The sequence below is a fragment of the Monodon monoceros genome, unplaced genomic scaffold (genome assembly GCF_005190385.1).
Source record: "Monodon monoceros isolate NGI ecotype Baffin Bay Population unplaced genomic scaffold, NGI_Narwhal_1 Super_Scaffold_22, whole genome shotgun sequence".
NCBI lineage: Eukaryota > Metazoa > Chordata > Mammalia > Artiodactyla > Monodontidae > Monodon > Monodon monoceros.
The window spans coordinates 26,043,473-26,068,735 of NW_021703779.1; the positions used below are offsets into that span (position 1 = coordinate 26,043,473).

A 25,263-nucleotide genomic window follows, 5' to 3' on the forward strand; every position below is an offset into this window, starting at 1 on the left:
TGATTTATCTCATTACCCCAGCTTTCCTTTCCCCTTCCTTCCCATCCCTGTGTTAAATATTAATGAAGATGAATGAATAATGCATTCAATTAGTTATGAACAAAAGCTACTGATCCTATGTGAGGTTGGTCTTCCAAACAAGGACTCTTAAAACTCATTCCTGTTTTTCGGAGCTGGGATGCATCATCCGTTTGCACTGACTGTGTTTTCTGTTAAGGAGAGATAGAGGTGAGCTTCCGAAGCAGATTGCATTCTTGAATCCTCTGGTGATGAGGATTTGTGGCCACAACTCCGGGCACAGCTGTCTAGATCAGCCTTCTGGTTGTCAACCAAACTGGCATGTCCTCCTGGCAAGGAAGGAAGCCTGCAAAGCAAAATCATTTAATTTTTCAATCAATTTCAGCAACCCTTAATTGATCATTTCTGTACTTCTCACAGAGTGGAAGTTGCAGTGACAGATTTCACAGGGACCTGGGCATTTCAGTCAGAGAAGGTGAGGAGGGAGTCTTTAATGAAGGATCACTGACTATTTGTCTGAAGTCCAGATAGTCTAGTTAGCTAGGAATGAAGGATGCAATGGGAAACCTATCTTCAAGATACTTAATAGCCAACTCTTAGATCTGTACACTGATCATTGATAAATTGATAAGTGCACAGAGCAGTAATGTGTAGAAGCTAAAAATCAAAGACAGTATATCATGCAAATTAGCGATAAGTACTATAAAATGTCATGGATAATAGTAATAAGGGGTTCTGACTAAATGAAAAGTATTACTTAAAATATAACTTGGTGACTACTTTTATGCATGTTTGAATATGCAGCTTGTATTTGTAGTAATGTAGTGCCACATTGCTGCCTCATTTATAGGAGATGTATGTGAGAAATACTTAATCTAATTACTAAATTATGGGTTTTGAGTCAATGTGATCCAGGGTAGGGAAAGTAGGAATGGGATTAAGAAGAAAGAGGCAATATTATGCCCCCCCAAAAAATCATTGAAATGCACGATACAGATATCATGTGTATCTTTAATTAACATAGAGAAAAGGTAGGGTACCCTTTAAAAAGGAAAGCAAGGTGAAAATTGAAAATATTTGGTGAAGTACAATCATACGTTCTTAAGGACTGACCAATCCTGATTCTGTACTTCAACAGTCTCATGTGACTGCCAATTTGGTAGTGTTATATTTCACTCATGTATAATCTAATAGCTTTTCAACTCACCTGAAGGTACTACCTGCAATATGTAAGTCATTACTTGGTAGAATGCTTTGACACACTACTCAGAGAATGAAAACTACTTGGGAAAATAAACTGTGTTCTATCCTTCAGTTTATGCAGCATAACTATAAGTCTGTATTATTATTGTTTTTCAGCCCCTCTGACTGATAAACCACCCAAGCTTCTGTATCCTATGGAAAGTAAACTGACAATTCAGGAGACCCAGCTGGGTGAGTAATTCCTTAATTCTAGTTAATACACTTTTCTCGTTACATTCTGACTGTTAATAAGCCTAGATTGTAACCTGGTGTAATACTCTGAGCTAAGCCCATGTTTATTTAAAGGGAGCAAAATTAGAAAATACCAGCAAATATGGCATATTCCATCCCCCTGGTGCGTGCATTAGGACCAAGCTGGACATATGGATGTAAAAACTCATGTGTTAGTTAGATGGTTGTTGAAAAATTAGATGGACTGAAGGGTTTGCTGATGGTATTATTTTGTCATTTTATAAGGCTTGAATTTTTGGGTTATTTAAATTTATTTTACTTATTTATTTATTTTTGGCTGCGTTGGATCTTCGTTGCTGCGCGCGGGCTATCTCTAATTACGGCTAGCGGGGGCTACTCTTCGTTGCAGTGTGCAGGCCTCTCATTGCGGTGGCTTCTGTTGTTGCAGAGCACGGGCTCTAGGTGCGTGGGCTTCAGTAGTTGTGGCATGTGGGCTCAGTAGTTGTGGCTCGCGGGCTGTAGAGCGCAGACTCAGTAGTTGTGGCGCACGGGCTTAGTTGCTCCGCGGCATGTGGGATCTTCCCCAACCGGGGCTCGAACCCGTGTCCCCTGCATTGGCAGGTGGATTCTTAACCACTGCGCCACCGGGGAAGCACTTGAATTGGTTTTAAAACAGACAGTGTGGAACTGTTTGGCTTATAATACCCAATAATATGTTAAAATACAATTTTTTAAAATTGGGGGAAAGGGTAGAGATTCATTAAAGTAAATGACACTGTTACAGTTAAAAATCATTTTTATCCAGCCAAATATAATGGACCTTGTGATAGTTAAGTTATGGATAATATATTCATAAAATGTGAGTGAGTGGCTTTTGGTTAAAGGACTGAAACATAAGAATATGTACAGAATATTCTGCCTTGGTAAAAATATCTAGTCTACAAATAAGAATTTTAACATATTTATCTTAGAGTTAAGTCTAGAATTTCTTAGTCTGATTTATCTATCTTTATTCAGTTATGCCAAATTATGGGAAATTTCCCCTCTTGTTTATAAATATATACAGCACATTCAATTATATTTTTTATTTGAAATATGATATGCATGTATGTATATATCATAAACTTCAGCAGAAAATTAGTTGTTTTTAGTGGTTTGATATAAAAGGTTATCAAAAGTATAATTTAAACCATATATTCATGTTTGTTAAGGAATTTTTTCTTACATCAACCATTTGAAAGTAGAAATGCATTTAATGAATACAACTAAAATAAAATTCATAGTCCATCCCTTATGTTATCAATGTTATTATTGTCACTGGGGAGAGAGTTTAAATCAAAATTGTAAATCTGTCTTCAAAATGAAGATTACAGATCTGATAATCTTTACTAATAGCACATCCACAGTTATAGTGCAAAAAGATAAGATGATGGTTTTAGAGACTATAAAATTATTGTAGTCAACAGATTTCCAGCATTGGAAATATTCACTCACTTTGAGGCATGAACATATGTAATTTTTATACAAGTCAGGGTATTAATGTTTCTTTGATGATAAACCTAAGGCTTTGGATTAATTCCATATACATGCAAGTAGTTTTATAATTGTCATTATTTTGAGATGGGAGACTACAAGCAGCACTAAAGCCATGCTGTATATGAAACAAACGTATTAAAATTGTATCGCACTCTTTACTCATGCTATGGTATATTGAGGTATATTAGATGTTATTGCTACTTTGAAAAGAAATTTTGAAATATAAATTTTCCTAAGTGGCCATTCTCATACAGACCTTTCAATAATTCCTAGGAAGATATATTTCTAAGAAGTTATGCAAAACTATAAATATCTTGGACCAAGAGGGAGTGGTTTATTGTCCCAGTTATCTGTAATGAGCATAGCCAAAATGATATTAATTGTATCTCTTTACTTGAAAAAATGATTCAAAGAATTTTACAATAGATGGTTGCCCATTGGGTTTCCTTATATTGTCCCTGAATTTGGAATAAATCGAATTGTTCTGTCTTCTAAAATGTTTTACAAAATGGAATAAATAATTTGTAAAGCTTTCCTTTTTTTCAGAAATTACTTTTTCTTGAACAAAAATTATAAAAACAAATCAAATTGAAAATGTGAAAATTTCTTATGCAAATTGGAAGGTTTGGCTGTATATTTGTTTGAAGAAAGATGGGCATGTCTTGATAACAATCAAAATGCTCCAGAAAATACTCTAATTAACTCCTTTATTGTCACTGCCGAAAGGAACACCTTTTAAACACCAAGTAAACCATAGACATCAACCTGGGACTTGTATTGTTTTAAACAACTTTCGTTTTATTTTCTAACTCCGCTTCTCAGTGTGATACATCATTTACTAGTTTGAGAAATTTAACCTTAATCCATGAATTTTTGAGCAACAGTTGATCTGAAATAACTACCTTTTAGTGTTGCTACTTTAATAGTATTGGGGTAGGTGAACAGCTGATCACAAAGGATAAGTGAAAATAGGAAATAATGTTAAGGACCAAAAAAAAGGAAAGACTCGAGATGCCTAAAATATGTTTGTTTTCTGCAATATGTACTTTGATTTTTCACCTCCTTTGGGATTTAATTTTTGCCCTTTCCAGATTTGAAAAAGCTATTAATTTCAACAGGCTCAAAATGTGTTGTCAAATCCTAAGGAAGGGAACTGAGTGAAGAGCCATGGGCGGGGGAGTAAGGAGGGTGGCCAGGACCAGTGATAGGGAACCTGTAAGTGGTGCCTACTCTCATGAGATGGTGAAAATCTCCAACAGAGTTTCATTGATCAAGAGCTTGGGGGTCTGACTCAACCTTGTCCTAAATTGAGGGTTAACCTCAGAGGTTAATAAAACTACTATGTGAGTTAATTATAAGAACAATCATTAGAAATTACACAAAACTGAGTTAATATACGGCTGGTGACCTAACATGAACATCTTGGCTAAGTTAAACACATATCCATTCACCTGTCCTTGGTAACTAAATCCATCAAATCTCCAGTTTGTGTATGAATATATAAAACATATTAATAAGGAATTAGATAAAATCATGAAATGCATAGATTTGTCTTCATCTCCAAATTCTCCTTTCTCTGCCATTTGCTAGCCATGCCTACCTTTCCCTTTCCACATCCCTTTGTGTCTTCCTTTTCTTCCAATTCTTTCATCTTCTCAAAACTGGAAAGATTCTGATAGTGATAATTTTAACTGTTTCAGTACAGAAAGCAAAAGGCACCAAAAATCAAAGTACTTAGGAAAAAAATAGTATAATAGTAACTAAATTCATATTAACCATGTAAATTGGTGGTTTTGAATTTCAGTCAATATGGGGTTATAGCCTAGTATTTCCATTTTAAGTGGCATCTATATGTTATTTCTAAATGTGAAAAAAACCCAAAAACAACTCTGTCCCTTTTAAATAACTTTCAGGCATCAGCGAATATGTGGACAGAACTTTCTTGGGCAAAAGGCCCAGAAATCACACTGTGCAATTCTGAAGGTCAATCCAGGGGGTGAGCCTGACTTAGTCTTTTCAGGTGGTTGTAGTCAAGGGAATCAAAAGGCAGACACCAGTGTCTTGCTGAACTTGAGCCCTGAGGATGTCAGTCAGATATATGGCCTTCTTATGGCCAGGAGCCCATTTTCAGAAACTTCTAGTACAGAGGATGTTATATTCATCATAACCAGACTTTCAAAGAGTAGAAATTCATTCCACCCTTGTCCTAGTAAGACACATTATACTTTACAACGTAGAATTTACTGAAAATTATCATTAATTACTCATTTAGATATGGGTATTTCTTTATTTAAATTTTGCTTTTTGCTTTAAAAATAATTTTATTAGTTTTACAGGTTAATTACAGGTAGACCTTTGGGGGAAATACAGAAAAGAATCTTGTTTCTTATACTTTATGTTGTAGAAACATTCTGCTCCTATTAAATATTCTGAGAAAATACCCCTTTAATGGCTGCATGACATCCATGTGAATGTCCTATAATTTCACGTATATTGCTGGAAATTTGGATTTTTCCAAATTTCATTATCATAAATAATGATGCAGTTGTCTTTAATCATACATTTTCCCTTGACCTATTTCAACAGGACAGATTGCTAAAAGGAAAATTACTGGGTAAAAGGAAATAATTTCATCAAAGTTTCTTGCTACATAGTTTCAGAATTCTTATCAGAGTAATACAGACTCTCACTAGAAGTATGTAGTGAGTTTAATAACTTTTAATTTTTTTGATACAATGCATAAAATGATACATCTTTGTAACATAGAGCTCTTGAGGGAAAACTCACTTTCCTTGGGTATCAGAATCACTTCTTCCTTCCCCCTCTTAGCTCCTTCTCTTCATTCATTGAATATGAGTGTGGCCTCTCTTTTTCAGGATTATCCTCATTTGGAGGGTTTCGAATAAATCTAGTCCATATTGTTGAAGAATATAGAAATCTAATCAAATGTCTGCAGTCTCTATCCATTTTTTTTCTCTTGCTTATCCTAATGCTCAACTGAAAACTTCCTCTAGAGCCTGCGTTTCTTAATATAAGTACACAGTAATTTTGTGACGTGCTCTGGGCATAGGGAATGTCAATAAATACTAATTGACAATAAGGTATACATGCCACAAAGGACACACATCTCCAAATTTTCTGTAAGAAAAAAGTAATGAGACTGAACTGAATAAGCTGCTCAACAGTGCTTTTGTTTTTCTTTAATATCCACTTTCTTTTGTTAAGTTTGTCAAAAAGAAAACACATGTATCTGAGTTACAAGGATTCACCAGATGTTAACATCTCAGGGAAAGTGGTTGATGACAGTATTGAAACCTCAAATTTTTAAACATCTGTCCTCGTAAAGAACACACTACACATGTAACTTTATCCAACTTAACTACAGGCTAATTAAAATGTCACACTAGAACTTAACTAACACATCTTGCCCTGTTACACCATATTATAGTTTGCAGAATTTTAAGTTTCAAGCAGACTGAGGGAAAAATGTCTATATAATAGATCCTGATTGATAATTTAATAGGAAAACTTTTTGCCATGACAATTTTATGTTTAATTTACTGTGTTGCTAAAGTAATTAGTTATGGAAATATATTCTACTTCAATCCTTTATATGTTCTGGAACTGTATATATACATACATATATACATACATATATACATATAGTGCATGGAATGTGTTGTACTACAAATATACTAGTTGAGTTTTTAATCCAAGGAAAGTATATAGGGAATTATTTTATGGAGTGAAAAATAGCCCTCTAACATTTACTATCTAGTTCTATATTTTCATAGCTGTTATTTTCTTGAAACAGAACACATCCTTTCTGAATAGTTACTTAATTAGGAGGCCTGTTTGTTTCCTTTCTGGAGTAGGGAAGTACTTTATGTCAGTATCCTAGAAACAAAACAATTCAGGTGTTGAATTTGATACCTAATTCTGAAAATGACATACAATATTGATGATGCTAAAGAATACTTTGTTGCTGAGTTATGCAAGTGATGCAAATATGACCTTCCTTCCCAGAGGTAAGGAAGTCAGGATTGACTGTTTGAGTTTTTCCAGCCACAATTGCTCTTCTGGTTGTCATCAGCAAATGTAATGCTGTTGACTTTGGTTTTACTGCTCCATGTGGAAGATACAAAACATATTTTCACTGACAAACTCATATGAAAAACCATAAAACTTCCCTTTCACTCTGGATAAAAACATTTGTATCCAAGTCTTGATTTTAGATGACAAATGATGTACTCGTTGCCCACTTAAGAAAGACATGCAGATCAGCATAGTTCTACTGCCCGAAATAAAGCTTGCTAGACATAAATTAGAGCTTCTGGGCAAATAGACATCATAATTAAATCATGTAAAGGCAAATACAGACTGGTGTTATAATTATTTAAACTGATGGCATTCAGGTCTACTCAGTACAAATTTATTGTGCCAGGATGAATGAAAGTAATAACTCTTGACAGCTGTTGTATTTTACTTTTGAAACCAAACACACCTTAAGAATTGTGATTCTAACCTGAAGAGGAATATTTTGATATTAGTATTTATTTAACATTTCATATCCTTAAACAAAAGATGAATCAAGTAATGAAAGCTAGTATTCATATTCTTAGATCATTATATGGCCTAGCTTATATGATATGAATCTCACAGATTCTCAAAATCAGTCTTTCCTTATGCTAGAGAGGAAGATTAGGTTGGGGGAAAATGCAGCTTTGCATGTTTGCTTTAAAAATTACTAGGTAAAAACTCACAGATATAGAGAACAAACTAGTGGTTACCAGTGTGGGGAGCGGGGGGAGGGGCAATATAGGGAAGGGAGAGTGGGAGGTGCTGCAAACTGTTGGGTGTAAGACAGGCTCAAGGGTGTATTGTACAATACGGGAAATATAGCCAACGTTTTGGAATAACTGTAAGTGGAAAGTACCGTTTAAAAATTGTATAAAAATTTTCTTAAAAAAGGTAAAGAATGGCTAAGTAGCAATGATGAGAACAAACATACACTATTTTTTAAAATAACTTTTACTACTTTTATTGTTAAGTAGCTTATTGCAATTACCCCTCAATCCAGAAAAAAAATCAAAACAAATATTAAAAAAATTGCTAGCTAAGCAGAAGTCAGACTTCCTTTTTAAGTGTTACATGCTCAAGGCCTAGTGCTAGGACAGGCTTGAAACCCAAAGAAAGATGGAGATGAAGGTTAGAGCAGCTCCTATGGGCCATTGATTTCTGAATGTTTGGAAGCCAGCTGAAGCACTTGTATTTAAAAACTGGAATAGAGAAAATGTGAGTCTGCTGGTTCTTACTTTGGAAAAGGGCCAAAAGAGAGAAAAGAAAGGAAGAAAGAAAAAGTGCAAGAAAGAGTGTTGTCACAAAGCCAGAGTCTTTTGAAATTCCCAACTCCTGGTGTAGTTCTGGTCTAGTTTGTTGGACACTAACATGAATCATGCAGATTGCTCTTTTGCTACAGCACTGGGAGTACAGTTTTGTTTGTCTGTGGCCACCTAAGAAACTAGATATGTGTAACTCTTCACAATTCTAGATTTAGAAACCTTACGAAGTGGAGGGACTTTGATAGTTATCAAGTCAAATTCTTCTCTTTAAACTGTTGAGAAAACAGAGATCAAAAATGGCTACATGTTTTTATATCACAAAATTTTCAAAAACAAACATCACCATCATCATCATTTTTCTTCTTCATTATTATTATGATTATTATTATTTTACTATTTTGGTTACTTACAATAAAGAGGCAGCATATAGCAGAGGTTCCAAATTCAGGTCATTCTGTCAGACAGACCTAGGTGACAATCCAGCTCTACCACTTAGCTCTGCTGTAACCTTAAACAAACAGCCCTCATTTTCCTAATCAATAAAAAAGACACCATGATAATACGTAGCTCTGTAGAGTTAGTATGGGTATTTAATGAGATAATGCATGTAAAGATTAGTACATTGCCTGGTATATATTAGGTAGTCAATATGTGCTTGCTGCTGTTAGTTGAGATATTTTAATGCTACACATATATGTATATATGGTATAGATATAAATATATAGAGATATAGAGAGAGAGAGAAAGAAGAGAGAGATAATGCTGTATATACAAGATTTCTGAACTACATTTTGAATGTCAATGATTGTTTGATCATGTTTATGTTCTTATTAGAATAAGTCTGCTATTGTACAGGATGGATAATATTTTAGACAATTTCCATCTTCCATCTAAGAACAAAATATGAATACTAATTTTTTCTACTTAAATGAGACTTTATCTTAAAGAAATTATTGATTTTAGATTACTTAATTGTTCAACAAATCTATCCAAATGCATACGGTAAGTACTTAGTCATAGCAGAAGGAAATGATACTCATCCTTTAAAAAATGACCATGTAATGGACACTGTGCCACACGAATTTGTTAATAACCATCAAGAAGGAAGACTGAAAAAATTACTTTTTCAACTAAAGAACTTCAGATATAGTATTTCTTAAGACAAGGTACATGAGAATAATTTTACAAAGCAAAGCATCAAACCATTATGCCTGTCAAGTTCCTCCAGAAGGTTTTGGCAATAGTCTTATTCATTTTATAGAAAAATACTGCTTTTCCTCTGACAAGTACTATTATCTTGAAAGTACAGAGCTTGAAAATACAAAGCTTTCTGAGTTGTTCTTAATGATTGAAGTTTACTGCATAGAACAATGCAGTGAGTATCCTATGTTAACAAGAACTTCTGAATTTGCAAAGTAAATGCCAATTTATCAGAAATAAACCTATCAAAGGACATAATGGTGTAGAATATTAAAAGAGGTTTCAGAATAAGAATATGTACCACATGACTGATGTTCATTAAAATAGAAACTATAAAAAGACCCACATCATTTAAAATTTGAATATAAAGAGAGATGTTCATCCATAAATTTCCTCTTGAATTTTGGCTAAATAACTGAGCATTCCTAAATTATATGCAGACTCTTCATGAAAAATAACTCATGGTTGAATATGATTATAAAAATAGGATACCAGTATTTTATGGTCTAACGTTAACACAGTTAGCATTCCAGTCATACGTTACCAACTTAGTATGTTCCTACAGATTTGTGGGTAAATTGAATCATCATAATTTCAGAGAAGTGTTCCCTTCATTTTTGATTGATCTTTAATTGGTAGTGGCTTAACATGTCAGTTTTAAGAGGCTCTGACCCCCAGTTCTTTTAAGCAGCTAATGATCAATGAAAGATTTATATGCACAAGGGAAGTACTCTATGTAAAGAAACTCTGTGGTGAATAATTTTATATAAGAATATTTTTTGTAATTGAATAATCACCCCTATAACTTTTCTCTGTGTTAGTGAAGATTTTTACATTTTCATAAGATGTGGTTCATTGATATAAAACTGGCAAGTGGTATTTCTAACTAACCCAGATAAAGGAGCATCCACCTATCACTGCAATATGGCTTCCTCTTTATCAGTGGAAACTGATGTCCCCATTGTGACTTTTTGCCTCCTCTGAGGAAATACTAAATTTAATTCACCAGCCTCAGATCAACAGAAATTCATTTTAATTTAATTCTCAAAAATTGATGTGGTAGGGTAGATTCTTTGAGTAACCAGACTATCTCATGTTCATTTATGACTAAACAGTTTATTTTCATAAGAGGTACATTTTGAAGGGCATTGTACAATCTTATCTGCCTTGATTTTATTGAAATGTATCCAATAGAATGACTGTCCGTGGTGTCATTTGTTTTTCCATAGCTATAACTGTTATTTCCAATTTTAAAGAGAGCATTTTGTATTTTGATTCTTCTAGAATTTATATGGACCTTTTCATTACATCATTTTGTTGATTACTTCCTTTTTTCTTAGTGTATTCCTATGCATTTAATAATGTTTAACTTTTTAATATGAAAGCATATACAATGAAATTTGATCTGTTACTTCATGAATGCCTAAACATTCACGTTTTAAGATATGCCTAAATGTATGCTCCAAAACATGCCAGATAAGGGACTTCTCTGCTGGTACAGTGGTTAAGAATCAGCCTGCCAATGCAGGGGACACGGGTTCGAGCCCTGGTCCGGGAAGATCCCACATGCCTCAGAGCAACTAAGCCCGTGTGCCATAACTACTGAGCCTGCATGCTGCAACTACTGAGCCCACGTGCAGCAACTACTGAAGCCCATGGCGCCTAGAGCCTGTGCTCTGCAACAAGAGAAGCCACGGCAATGAGAAGCCCATGCACTGCAACGAAGAGTAGCCCCCACTCGCCGCAACTAGGGAAAGCCCACGCGCAGCAACAAAGACCAAAAGCAGCCAAAAATTAATTAATTGATTATTATTATTATTTTTTTAAACATGCCAGATAAGCCCAATGCATACAGTATCCAGAAGGTTTTAAAACCTGCGCCTCACAGCAAACTCTCAAGAAGAGGCCTCCTTTGCAATTCACCACACACAAGCCCAATGTTACTTTCTCAGAGACACTAAGGATTTTTTAAAATTTTGTAGTTAAGATATGTAAATTTTAATTATAGTATATATTATCCAATTGAATAATTAAGGAAAATAAAAGTAAAAACTTGATAAAGAGTTTTTAATTTTCCAGTGGTCTGAAGATATCTCCCACTTCCACTTCTGGTCCACAGTGAGCATGAGAGAAAGATTTCAAGTTCCTGAGGCGTCCAGGAAAGTCAGTACTTCCCTCTTCCCTCCCACTACCCCGCAAACTTACAGGCAGGCTACAGGCTTTCTCACTGTTGGAGAATTTTTGTTTCCAGTTTAATAAAAGCAGGGTACTCACCTCAGACTTGCCTGACAAAGAATTGTGTTTATAGAAACTTGGCACCTCTTTGAGTAGGAAGAGAGCAAAGGAAAGTGCATTGCTTTTCTGGAAAAATTAAATTAAATTCATCCTGTCACATCAAGCTATCCCTAGAGATAGGATACTTACAACATGACTTGTTCTAGGAAACATTTGCAAGGCATTTTCATATGTTGTCTCATTTCGTCTTTTCAACAGTCTGTGATGTTTGTATTGTGCTTCCATTTTACAGATTGTGACCGAAGCTTACGTGCTATACTTCTTGGAGCATTTCTATACACTAGCGTATTGATTATTGTTTCTTTCTTCACTCCTTTGTTAAATTCTAATTGTAAATAAATGCTCTGTTAAATCCATGACCCTTCTGCAATATTTAGAATGATCTCATCTTATCCTTATAGACTACAATATTTAGAATGGTCTCATCCTATAGACTGCTTCATTTTATTTTATCCCACTGTTAACAGATTCTGTGTCTCATCAAATAGCACATCTAGTAATAATGCAATTGAATATGAACTTGTCCTTGAAATGTTTCTCAGGGTTTTTTTTTCCCTATTCATTTGCATGTCTCCTCGATCTGCTTCTGTTCATCTTTGCCTCCTATTTTGTCATTCCCATTTTTTTGTACTTCTGCTCTCTCAAGTACATTTTAACAGACACTTTTCTTCCTCTACTGATCTTCAAGCATGAAATTTCTTTTCAAGGCACTTAAGAAAATGGGAGTACTTAGAACATTCATGAACAGAATGTCCCGTGAGCTGCAAAAGTTAATGTGAAAAAAGCAGATAGAAGAGTCAGTTAGTTCATCAGTTTTTACTCTTTAAAAACAGCAAGTTATAGTCCTTTCTTAAACAGCAAGGAGAAAGCAAGTGTTCTCATTTCACTTCTTAAAACAGACGAAGTAAAACTAATAATTGACTTGTCAGTTTACTGTGACTATTAATTCCCTGTGCCCAGAGTTGGTTTTTGTAAATTTAGGATTCACATTTTCTTTCCGAATATAATTATCTGACTCTACGTAGATAAGTAATTTAAAGACTACTGATTGTTTGAGCATTTAAAGTTAAAAACCATGTAGACATTGGTAAATTATCCGTTTAGAAAACCTGTAACAATTGGATTAAAATTAATGTTAACCCAGAAGTTAAATTGGACTTATGATATTTTTATGACATTTACAGTGCATCTTGCACACGGCTTGTAAATATACGTTAACCTTAAAGAACTTGGTAAGATTTTTATAGAAATGGAGATTCTTTTATAATGTAAATGCATGCTGCATTAACATAACAAAGTAATTTGCAATTTTTCCTATGGGCTGACATTTACTAGGTCAAGGCCCCACAAACAATGGTATCAAAAAACCTCCACCAACTGTAAAAATGCTTATATGAATGAAAGTAGCATAGTAACTAAGTTAACACTCTGTTTTAAACTTCAGTGACTAAAAGGACCTAAGCATTAATTTATTTTATTTTCACAACAGCAGAATATTGAAAACAAGATGGAAGTTGTCTTTATTCCAGCGTATGAGAACAGTTTCTCAATGGGGAAGTAAGACTAAGATTCTCAAAGGTTGTTGAAATAATGATAAATTCTCTTAAATGCAGATGAGCATTTTATGTTCAGTTTAGTAATTTGGAACACACGTATTTTAATTATTTTAATATTATAGGTTAACATTTTCGCTTTTAATTTACATTTCTTCCTCTAAATAAAGAGGTCTTTGGCATCATGGTACACTGACATAAACCAATGGGCCTGTCTTGCCCCTGACTAATTAAGTGAGAATCTCAGTGACCTGAAGATCTTCATCGCCAGATGAACTGTCTATAGCAATGATTTTTAATGCGGAATGAATGATATAAATACCTGTAGAGCTTTTACAAAACACATGCGCCTGGTTTTCTAGCTCTCCTGCCTCCCCTGTACTGGAAAATTTAACTTATTAGATCTGAAATGGAGACTGAGAATCACTGTTCTCTGTCCTGTTGGGACCTTTAAGTTCTGCAAACAGAAAATTCTTAAAATTATGTCTCTATATCTATATATGTCTATGTCTATACCTATCTATATCTGTATCTCTTCTGACCTGGTGGATCTGATGTTTTCGTAGTCATAATCAGGATTTCTATACTTTCTGGAGCTCTTTGCAATGCGTATGAGGAAGCTAACAGACACAAACACATCTGGGTTATCTCATCAGTCAGGTTGTTATTGTCAAGAAAGGGAGACTCTCTAACTCAGGCACAGAAGGTACAAATGAGATCTGGATGTCCTTCCAAGTGGAAGCTATGTATGATACTGAGGACTGAAGGTGGGGATGAAGTAGAGAAAGAGGGAACTTCTCAAAGCCTAGTAGAAATTCAGCAACAATTTGCGTCACTTAACCTTTCTGAAAACTTATCTTAGTATCTTTATTAGTTTCCTGTGGCTGCTGTAACTAAGTACCGCAAACTTCGTGACTTAAAACAAGAGTAATTTCTTCTGTCAACAGTTGTGGAGGCCAGAAGCTTGAAATCAAGGACTGCACTGCCTCTGGAGGCTCTAGGGGAGAATCTTTGCCTCACTTAATGAATGTCGGGAAGCTGTCAGCCTCCTTGACTTGTGGTCCCATCACCCCAGTCTCTGCCTTTGTGGTCACCATTGCCCTCATCCTCTTCTGTGTGTGTTTGTGTGTATGTGTGTTTTGTCTTCTGACTGTCTCAAATCTCACTCTGCCTTTCTTTTATTAGACGCTTAGCATAAGATTTAGGGCGCACATGGAAAATCAAGAGAGATCTCATCTCAAGAGCCTTACTTCAATTACATCTGAAAACTCTCTTTTTCCAAATACAGGCACACCTAGGAAATATTGCAGGTTCAGTTCCAGACCACTGCAATAAAGTAAATACTGTCATAAAGTGAGTCACATGAATTTTTTGGTTTCCCAGTGCATATAAAAGTTATATTTACACTATACTGTAAGTGTGCAATAAAAAAACAATGTACATACCTTAATTAAAAATACTTTATTGCTAAAAAATGCTAACCTTCCGGAAGTGGCATCAAAGATAGCCATAAGAAATGTAATACAAAAGTTTGAAATATTGTGAGAATTACCATGTGACACAGAGACACGAAGTGAACAAATACTATGGCAAAAAATGATGCAAATAGAGTACCGATGCAGGGTTGCCACAAATCTTCAATTTGTAAAACAAACAAAAACAACCCACCATAACTTCGAAGCACAATAAAGTGAAGTACAATAAAATAAGATATACCGGTAAGGTGATATTCACAGCTACCAGAGATTAGGACACAGACGTATCTTTTGGGGGCCAGCATTCACACCAGTGTGGTATATATCACATGTTCTACTACATTCACAAAAAGTGTGATATTGAGTAAAAGTTCACAAGATGAATTAACAGTGAAGTGTCGACAAGAGCCCTCATTCAGTAATTATCAGGGCCTGCTCCTCTGTGTGTGCCCACAGGGTGCATGTGTGTGAGTGCACGTACATGTGTGTTATGTCTTGTGGTGTTTCTTTTTCACCTGAAGAATTCTTTTTAGAGGTAGCCCTTGAGGTTAAATTGGGAAAGACACCATTACGAGATGTCCAAAGCACAAGAGTTTTAAAGTGCCCAACACACAAAGCAAAGGGAACCCTTTCCCAAGAAGAAAAAACATGATCGTCCTGTAGTTGTGAGAGAGCAAAGAAAGTTTGACTGTGATTTGGGCGATATTCAGTTGTCCTTTTACATTTGGCAAGAGTTGATTCACCTGTACTAATTAGAAACGGATGACTGCCGATAAGTGGATTGGTGATTATGTCTACTAATGGAGAGTAGGATATTGTTTCCAAACAAAGTGTTCACAAATAAAATGTCAGGAGTAATATGTCCCTCTCCATTAGTAGACATCCTGGTATCTAGCCGTAACAATTATAGGCATAACTTCTTAAAACTACCGAGATAGTCACTTACCTTGTACAGCGTTCTAAGACTTACGATTCATGAGCAGAGTTGTAATATTAAAAGTTTTCAAGGTACTAATAAGAAATCATTCGTTTAATCAAGCACTTGTTGAATACTTGTCATATGACAAGTATTAGGCAATGCAGTAAGTAAAACTAAGAAGAACGTACTGTGTGAATTTAAAGAAGAGCTGTTTTCAAAAGCAGGATCAAGTAAGGCCTCATTGTGAAAACATTAGATGAGCTATACCTTAGTTTAGAAGTAAGATTTCAGCAGACAGATATGAGGTAGAAAGGCACTGCTGAACAACCAGTGTTAGGAGAGGCAGAGAAATGAGGAAACATATGTTGACTTTACAAGCTGGGCAATATTACAGCCAACTGAAGCAGTTGAGCCAGCTGACCTGATGAAAAAGAGTAGTGCCAGAAAAATTATGAACTTAGATACATTTTCACTGAAGTGAAACCTTCACGTCACTGAAGCCTTAAAATTTTCTAAAAAGAGGAAAGGAGGAGAGCCCAGTTGGTAAGTTAGTCTCAGACTATAGAATGAGTAAGAGAAAAAAGAAGCCAGTAGCCAGAGAACCAATTGGGAAACTAATTGCCTAGGTGAAAAGTAATATTAGCCTCTGAAAAAGGTCAGATTTCAGGGGGATCAGAGAGAATCGGAGGTATAAATCTTGTTAATGTATCAACTAATAGGAAGTAAAGTTGACAGACCGAGGAATTAAAAAGAAAAGATATTAATTATGGCTGACTGAAAAGGTATTAATTATGGCTGGCTGGGAGGAAGGTAATGCCAATAACAACAAGAATGTCAAAAATAGGAGGAGTATTTGAGGGGAATATGTTGACTCAAACTGTGGTTATAGGAGAGGTATGTTTTTGGCAAGGCTCTCCCAAAACTGGAAATGTGGACATAGCTTGAGTAAGGTGTCTGAGCTGGACAAGCATTTGGGAGATCCTCCTAGAGAGGAAGTCAGACAATTATTGGCCTGAGAGATTACTTATTTTTCTCACCCTGTCTCAAATTATTATTGTAATATGTAAGTATACTAATTTCTGAATGTCTCATTTTCCTCTTGAGCATGGGATATGTGTTTTATTTATCTCTGAGTAACCAATGGGGGAATTTTGTTCAATAAGTTCTTGTTGAATGACTGAAGGCTAGTTGCAGTGTTTTTGAGAGTATCTTTGTTTTTCCAGGTAAAATGGAAATTGTTTCATATTTACTATTGTGTCCTTTAAAAAGCATTTTTAGGAGTTTTGCTACAATCGTATTATCATATCATTGTCTAATCTTTCATGTTTCCAAGTATTTTAACTTATTTTAATTATTTCACAACCTAATTATAAGATATAACTAACTGATTATTTTCGCAATTGAGTTGTATCCATTCAAAATCACTCATCCCTGAATACTAATTATCTGATTATTATCCCAATAGAGATACCATAAATTATGCCTTTTCTTTTTGCTACTGCTTAATTTTCTTCTTCTGTCCAGGAAAGAAAGGTACTATATATACATATTATTAAAATATTTAGTAACTGAATAATTTAGGCAACATTTTAAATAACTGGGGATATGGTAGGAGGTTTTTAAAAGATAATTGACTCAATTTTTTTCAAAGATTTCTTTAAAATATACAGACAGACACATATTTGAATGTTACTGATTTGGAGCTGTGTCTATTTACATTTGAATTCCTGTGACCTGCTTACCAATTTTAGGTTTCATATTGTTTTATTCTTCCTTAGTCTATCTTTCCATGCTCTATTGATTTCTGAGTGTTCAGGGAACTTCCACTTTCCACCTCATTTAAGTGCATTTCATCCTACTGTGTTGGTCACCAGCAAGTCACGAAAATGGTACACAAGTGGCCATATAATGCAATGTGATTTGAAACAAAGGGGAATTGCACTTGTCTACGGGCATGGGATTTTTATCCTGGGTTGTTCAGTGTAGTTAGAAAGTAAAGAGTTATTGGGGTTTTTTGTCTTCATAAAAAGAATGAGAAGTTTGAATGCCATTTAGAGCAGTGGTTCCAAAACATACAGATTTCAGGAACCAGGTGAACTACAGGAAGGAAGGAAGGAAGGAAGGGAGGGAGGGAGGGAAGGAAGGAAGGGAGGGAGGGAGGGAGGGAGGGAGGGGGAGGGAGGGGACCATCACAAAGTTGTCAATGTATTTAGTTTGCCAAATTATATTATTAAGAAAATAAAGAAGCTAACATCTGCTATTAGTGTAATTTGTAATTTCTTAAAAGGGCAATTTAAAATCCAAAACTGTGGAAGTTCTTCAGAGAAAACACCAGTCATTTGAATTGAACTGGTCATTTGAATTAAAATTTATATTTATTTTTTAAACTTACTATATTATCCTCTCTCTCGCTCCAAATTTTGCATCTAAGAGTATCTCAAGACTGTTACTGATCATGTCCTGCCTCCAGGAATGACTATAATCATAATACCTCTTAATTTTTCCACACTAACATAAAACATTTGACAGTGAAAACTAATTAAAATGCACAATTGCATTTCTTCTGTATATTTGGAAGTGGAATATCTTCATTGATATGTGTCTTTACATATTTTATTTACAATGCAAGTGAAACTATTTTCATCTCAGTTACATGTACTTACACTTTGGAGTCATGTTATGAAAGCCATCTTATGTAAAATACAAGCACCCCTACTACACAACTGTGCATCACCTGCTTGCCCATCCTTCTAGATGGTAATTTTGGCTTCATCACCATCTGCTGGTCGCTTGTGGCTATGGAAACACTAGTGAAAGTTGAGCCACTCAGCATAGTACTTTCCATCTTTTTCTCTTTTCGCCTTACTTTCTGGAAGATTTCCTAAACTTTATCTTCCCACTCTCTTACTGATTTTTTTTTCTTTTCTGATACATACTTTTAATTAGTAAGTGTTTTTTCTTTGTTTTCTACATATATCTTTTTCTATAGCAGCCTGTTCTTGTTGTGTGGAGGCAATGGCATGTCTTCTCTCTCTCTGAGAGTATTTAAGTTAGATCTTTTGGGGGTTTTGTTTTGTTTTAGGGGCTTTGCTTTTCTCTATATATATTATCTTTATTCTCCCCAAGTTCCTATTGTCTGTTTGTTTGCATGTTTAAGTCTCCCTCCTGTTAAAGGCTTCCCTCAGTGTTTTGGTGGTCCTTGGTTGTCCGCTTTTTATTAAGTGTAAGGCAGTAAAGAGATGCTTGGGAACTCTTCACAGCTAGTTGACTTGGGACTTCATGGTTTGTTTGTCTGGCTTATTGGGAAACCCCTGCTCTCAGTATCTTTGGGTCTTTTGTCTTGCACTGGTCAGATTCATAGAGAAGAATCCTCCAGTATTCTGCCTGTCTGTCTGCATCTGATAGATGAGTGGGAAAAGATTTTACATTCAGCATAAAAGCACACCTTCAGTTGTGCAGAGACTGTCTTTGACCCTCTCCACAGAATAAACTTCTAGTCTCTGCCATGGTGGAGAGAAGAATTGGTATCTAATTTTCTTTAAAATATTTTTGAACAATCCTCTTGTTTTTGCCCCATTCTCATCCTCCCTTCCATAAATATCTAGTATCATCAATTCCCTGGCCTTCGGGGGGTTCTGCGTTGGTAATCATGTTGTTCCTTGGCATCAACATCTGTTAGATTAGGGTTCAGCTTTTGCAGGTCTTCTAAGTGAGTTATTACTTGTTCACTAACTGTCTAGCTTCTAAAATTCTGTTGCTGTGGTTCTCTCCCCTGACTCCTTTGTGGGTTTGTGGCTAATTAAAAAGCCCTTCATTTATATTTTCATGTGTACTCCGGAGGAAAAAAACCCCTGTATTTCTGTGTTCATTCTACCATCATTACCTGATAGTCTGCATGTAACTTTAGGAAATTGTTTTTGACATTTTGTAAGATGATGGAATAAAAATAAACTGTCAAGAAGTCTTCATAGACGATTTATGAGCTTGAGCAATAATTATAATACTCTCTATTAGCCAATCTGGCACAACTCTGAATTAAAGTGAACCCAGTCATGTTTGCTATTGTTGATATGCTGTGAACAATGTGAGTGACACTCATTTTTAATTAGTCCGTGGATAATTGCAGCCATGTACCTAAGTCCCATTAGTGGTCACTTTTTAACATTCGTAAAATAGAAGTACTGAAACCACTCTTTTCTTCTCTTCTTCTTTTTTTTTTAATGTGGTGGAGAAGGTCAACCATGTCTTATGGGTTGGAATTATTGATAGGATACTTTTATTTGGCTTAGCATTTTCATATCTTTTTAGCTTAACTGTCTGCTGTGAGACTAAGCTTATTACTGTCATGTAAGATTTGTTAAGCAACACTAGTTATATCTAAAATCCACCATGTGGAGTGATTTATCCTCATTTCAGAAAACCCATATACCAGATATAATAGGGAGCTATTCTTCTTTTTAACCTTTTGATACATATTATAGACAGTGGAATCAAAACAGAATCTGTCATCTCTTTAGAACCCAGGCACTTCTATACACTTGGAGAAAGTGTACCCTGGAATCACCTATAAAAGGATCCTTCTGAGTTCTGCTTTTTCTCAGTCATCTTATCCTGTTAAACATGGGACTTTTCTCCTCTTCAGTTTCTCAATGATAAAGGTTTAATTTCAGCTTGTAAATTCAGTTTTATCCTTTGTAACTAGAGCAAGATATCTCCTAGTACTGATCCTGTTTTCACATTTATGGAGGGCCCTGTGTGCCTGTCATATACATACAGATATCAATCAGGGAGCACGTCATTCCAGGCAGGGAAAAAATAGTATCAGCAAATACTTATGAGTAGGAGGACCTTTAAGATTGCGGAAGAGTAAGACGCAGAGATCACCTTCCTCCCCACAAATACATCAGAAATACACCTACATGTGGAACAACTCCTACAGAACACCAACTACTGAACGCTGGCAGAAGACCTCAGACCTCCCAAAATTCACGAAAGCCCCCACGTACCTGGGTAGAGCAAAAGAAAAAACAGAGACAAAAGAATTTTTGTCTCTTGCACCTCTGGGAGGGAGGCGTGAAGGAGGAAAGGTGTCCACACACTAGGAAGCCCCTTCGCGGGCGGAGACTGCGGGTGGCGGAGGGGGGAAGCTTCGGAGCCGCGGAGGACAGCGCAGCCACAGGGGTGCGGAGGGCAAAGTGGAGAGATTCCCGCACAGAGGATCAGGGCCGACCGGCACTCGCCAGCCCAAGAGGCTTGTCTGCTCAGCCGCCGGGGACGGCGGAGGCTGGGAGCTGAGGCTCGGACTTCAGTCAGATCCCAGGGAGAGGACTGGGGTTGGCGGCGTGAACACAGCCTGAAGAGGGCTAGTGCACCACAGCTAGCCGGGAGGGAGTCCGGGAAAAAGTCTGGACCTGCCTAAGAGGTAAGAGACTTTTTCTTGCCTCTTTGTTTCCTGGTGCGCGAGGAGTGGGGATCAAGAGCGCCGCTTAAAGGAGCTCCAGAGACGGGCGCGAGCCGCGGCTAACAGCACGGACTTCAGAGATGGGCATGAGATGCTAAGCCTGCTGCTGCAGCCACCAAGAAGCCTGTGTGCAAGCACAGGGCACTCCCCACACCTCCCCTCCCAGGAGCCTATGCAGCCCGCCACTGCCAGCATCCCGTGATCCAGGGACAACTTACCCAGGAGGAACGCACGGCGAGCCTCAGGCTGGTGCAACGTCACGCCGGCCTCTGCCGCCGCAGGCTCCCCCCGCATCCGTACCCCTCCCTCCCCCCGGCCTGAGTGAGCCAGAGCCCCTGAATCAGCTGCTCCTTCAACCCCGTCCTATCTGAGCGAAGCACAGACGGCCTCAGGTGACCTACACACAGAGGCGAGTCCAAATCCAAAGCTGAACCCCAGCAGCTGTGCGAACAAAGAAGAGAAAGGGAAATCTCTCCCAGCAGCCTCAGGAGCAGTGGATTAAATCTCCACAATCAAGTTGATGTACCCTGCATCAGTGGAATACCTGAATAGACAACGAATCATCCCAAATTGAGGAGGTGGACTTTGGGAGCAAAGATATATATATTTTTTCCCCTTTTTCTCTTTTTGTGACTGTGTATGTGTCTGCTTCTCTGTGTGATTTTGTCTGTATAGCTTTGCTTTTACCATTTGTCCTAGGGTTCTGTATGTCCATTTTTTTGCTTTTTGGGTTTTTTTTTAGTATACTTTTTAGCACTTGTTATCATTGGTGGATTTGTTTTTTGGTGTGGTTGCTCTCTTCTTTCTTTATTTCTTCTTTCTTTTTTTAAATAACTTTTTTTTATTTTAATAACTTTATTTTAATTTATTTTATGTTATCTTCTTCTTTCTTTCTTTCTTTTTTTTCTCTCTTTTATTCTGAGTCATGTGGATGACAGGCTCTTGGTGCTCCAGCCAGGCATCAGGGCTGTGCCTCTGAGGTGGGAGAGCCAACTTCAGGACACTGGTCCACAAGAGACCTCCCAGCTCCCTGTAATATCAAATTGCAAAAATCTCCCAGAGATCTCCAACTCAATGCCAACACCCAGCTCCACTCAACGACCAGTAAGCTACAGTGCTGGACACCCTGTGCCAAACAACTAGCAAGACAGGAACACAACCCCACCCATTAGCAGAGAGGCTGCCTAAAATCATAATAAGTCCACAGACACCCCAAAACACATCACCAGACGTGGACCTAACCACCAGAAAGACAAGATCCAGCCTCATCCATCAGAACACAGGCACTAGTCCCCTCCACCACGAAGCCTACACAACCCACTGAACCAACTTTAGCCACTGAGGACAGACACCAAAAACAACGGGAACTATGAACCTGCAGCCTGCGAAAAGGAAACCGCAAACATAGTAAGTTAAGCAAAATGAGAAGACACAGAAACACACAGCAGATGAAGGAGCAAGGCAAAAACCCACCCGATCTAACAAATGAAGAGGAAATAGGCAGTCTACCTGAAAAGGGATTCAGAATAATGATAGTAAAGATGATACAAAATATGGGAAACAGAATGGAGAAAGTACAAGAAACATTTAACAAGGACTTAGAAGAACTAAAGAGCAAACAAACAGTAATGAACAACACAATAAATGAAATTAAAACTTCTCTAGAAGGGATCAATTGCAGAATAACGGAGGCACAAGAACAGATAAGTGACCTGGAAGATAAAATAGTGGAAATAATTATTGCAGAGCAGAAAAAAGAATGAAAAGAATTGAGGACAGTCTCACAGACCTCTGGGACAACATTAAACGCACCAACATTCGAATTATAGGGGTCCCAGAAGAAGAAGAGAAAAAGAAAGGGACTGAGAAAACGTTTGAAGACTTTATAGTTGAAAACTTCCCTAATATGGGAAAGGAAATAATCAAGTCCAAGAAGCGCAGAGAGTCCCATACAGGATAAATCCAAGGAGAAACACTCCAAGACACATATTAATCAAACTATCGGAAATTAAATACAAAGAAAAAATATTAAAAGCAGCAAGGGAAAAGCAACAAATAACATACAAGGGAATCCCCATAAGGTTAACAGCTGATCTTTCAGCAGAAACTCTGCAAGCCAGAAGGGAATGGCAGGACGTATTTAAAGTGATGACGGAGAAAAACCTACAACCAAGATTACTCTACCCAGCAAGGATCTCATTCAGATTCGATGGAAAAATTAAAACCTTTACAGACAAAGCAAAAGCTAAGAGAATTCAGCACAACCAAAGCAGCTTTACAACAAATGCTAAAGGAACTTCTCTAGGCAGGAAACACAAGAGAAGGAAAAGACCTACAATAACAAACCCAAAACAATTAAGAAAATGGTAATAGGAACATACATATCGATAACTACCTTAAATGTAAATGGATTGAATGCTCCAACCAAAATACATAGACTGGCTGAATGGATAGAAAAACAAGACCCATATATATGCTGTCTACAAGAGACCCACTTCAGACCTAGGGACACATACAGACTGAAAGTGAGGGGACGGAAAAAGGTATTCCAAGAAATTGGAAATCAAAACAAAGCTGGAGTAACAAGTCTCATATTAGACAAAATAGACCTTAAAACAAAGACTATTACAAGAGACAAAGAAGGACACTGCATAATGATCAAGGGATCAATCCAAAAAGAAGATATAACAATTGTAAATATTTACGCATCCAACATAGGAGCACCTCAATACATAAAGCACATGCTAACAGCCATAAAAGGGGAAATTGACAGTAAAACAATCATAGTAGGGGACTTTAACACCCTACTTTCACCAATGGACAGAGCATCCAAAATGAAAATAAATAAGGAAAGACAAGCTTTAAATGATACATTAAACAAGATGGACTTAATTGATATTTATAGGACATTCCATCCAAAAACAACCGAATATACTTTCTTCTCAAGTGCTCATGGAACATTCTCCAGGATAGATCATATCTTGGGACACAAATCAAGCCTTGGTAAATTTAAGAAAATTGAAATCGTAGCAAGTATCATTTCCAACCACAACGCCCTGAGACTAGATATCAGTTACAGGAAAAAAACTGTAAAAAGTACAAACACATGGAGGCTAAACAGTACACTACTAAATAACCTAGAGATCACTGAAGAAATCAAAGAGGAAATCAAAAAATACCTAGAAACAAATGACTATGAAAACACGATGACTCAAATCCTATGGGATGCAGCAAAAGCAGTCCTAAGAGAGAAGTGTTCTGCCTATGTTTTGCTCTATGACATAAATCACAGCAAGAACCTTTTTGACCCACCTCCTAGAGAAATGGAAATAAAAACAAAAATAAACAAATGGGACCTAATGAAACTTAAAAGCTTTTGCACAGCAAAGGAAACCATAAACAAGACCAAAAGACAACCCTCAGAATGGGAGAAAATATTTGCAAATGAAGCAACTGACAAAGGATTAATCTCCAAAATATACAAGCAGCTCATGCAGCTCAATATCAAAAAAACAAACAACCCAATCCAAAAATGGGCAGAAGACCTAAATAGACAGTTCTCCAAAGAAGATATGCAGATTGCCAACAAACACATGAAAGAATGCTCAACATCATTAATCATTAGAGTAATGCAAATCAAAACTACAATGAGATATCATCTCACTCCGGTCAGAATGGCCATCATCAAAAAATCTACGCACAATAAATGCTGGAGAGGGTGTGTAGAAAAGGGAACCCTCTTGTACTGTTGGTGGGAATGTAAATTGATACAGCCACTATGGAGAACAGTATGTAGGTTCCTTAAAAAACTAAAAATAGAACTACCATATGACCTAGCAATCCCACTGCTGGCCATATACCCTGAGAAAACCATAATTCAAAGAGTCATGTACCACAATGTTCATTGCAGCTCTATTTACAATAGCCAGGACATGGAAGCAACCTAAGGGTCCATCAACAGATGAATGGATAAATATGTGGCACATATATACAATGGAATATTACTTAGCCATAAAAAGAAATGAAACTG

General features: G+C 36.6%; 1 protein-coding gene across 1 annotated transcript in view; it reads left to right on the forward strand.

Annotated features, from left to right (window-relative positions):
* IL1RAPL1 (interleukin 1 receptor accessory protein like 1) overlaps positions 1–25,263 on the forward strand; it is a 1,341,257-nt gene that overhangs the window by 1,043,728 nt on the left and 272,266 nt on the right. Inside the window, exon 6 of the mRNA XM_029241535.1 lies at positions 1,378–1,456. Coding sequence (XP_029097368.1) covers positions 1,378–1,456 — 79 coding nt within the window. The remainder of the gene's footprint in view (positions 1–1,377; positions 1,457–25,263) is intronic.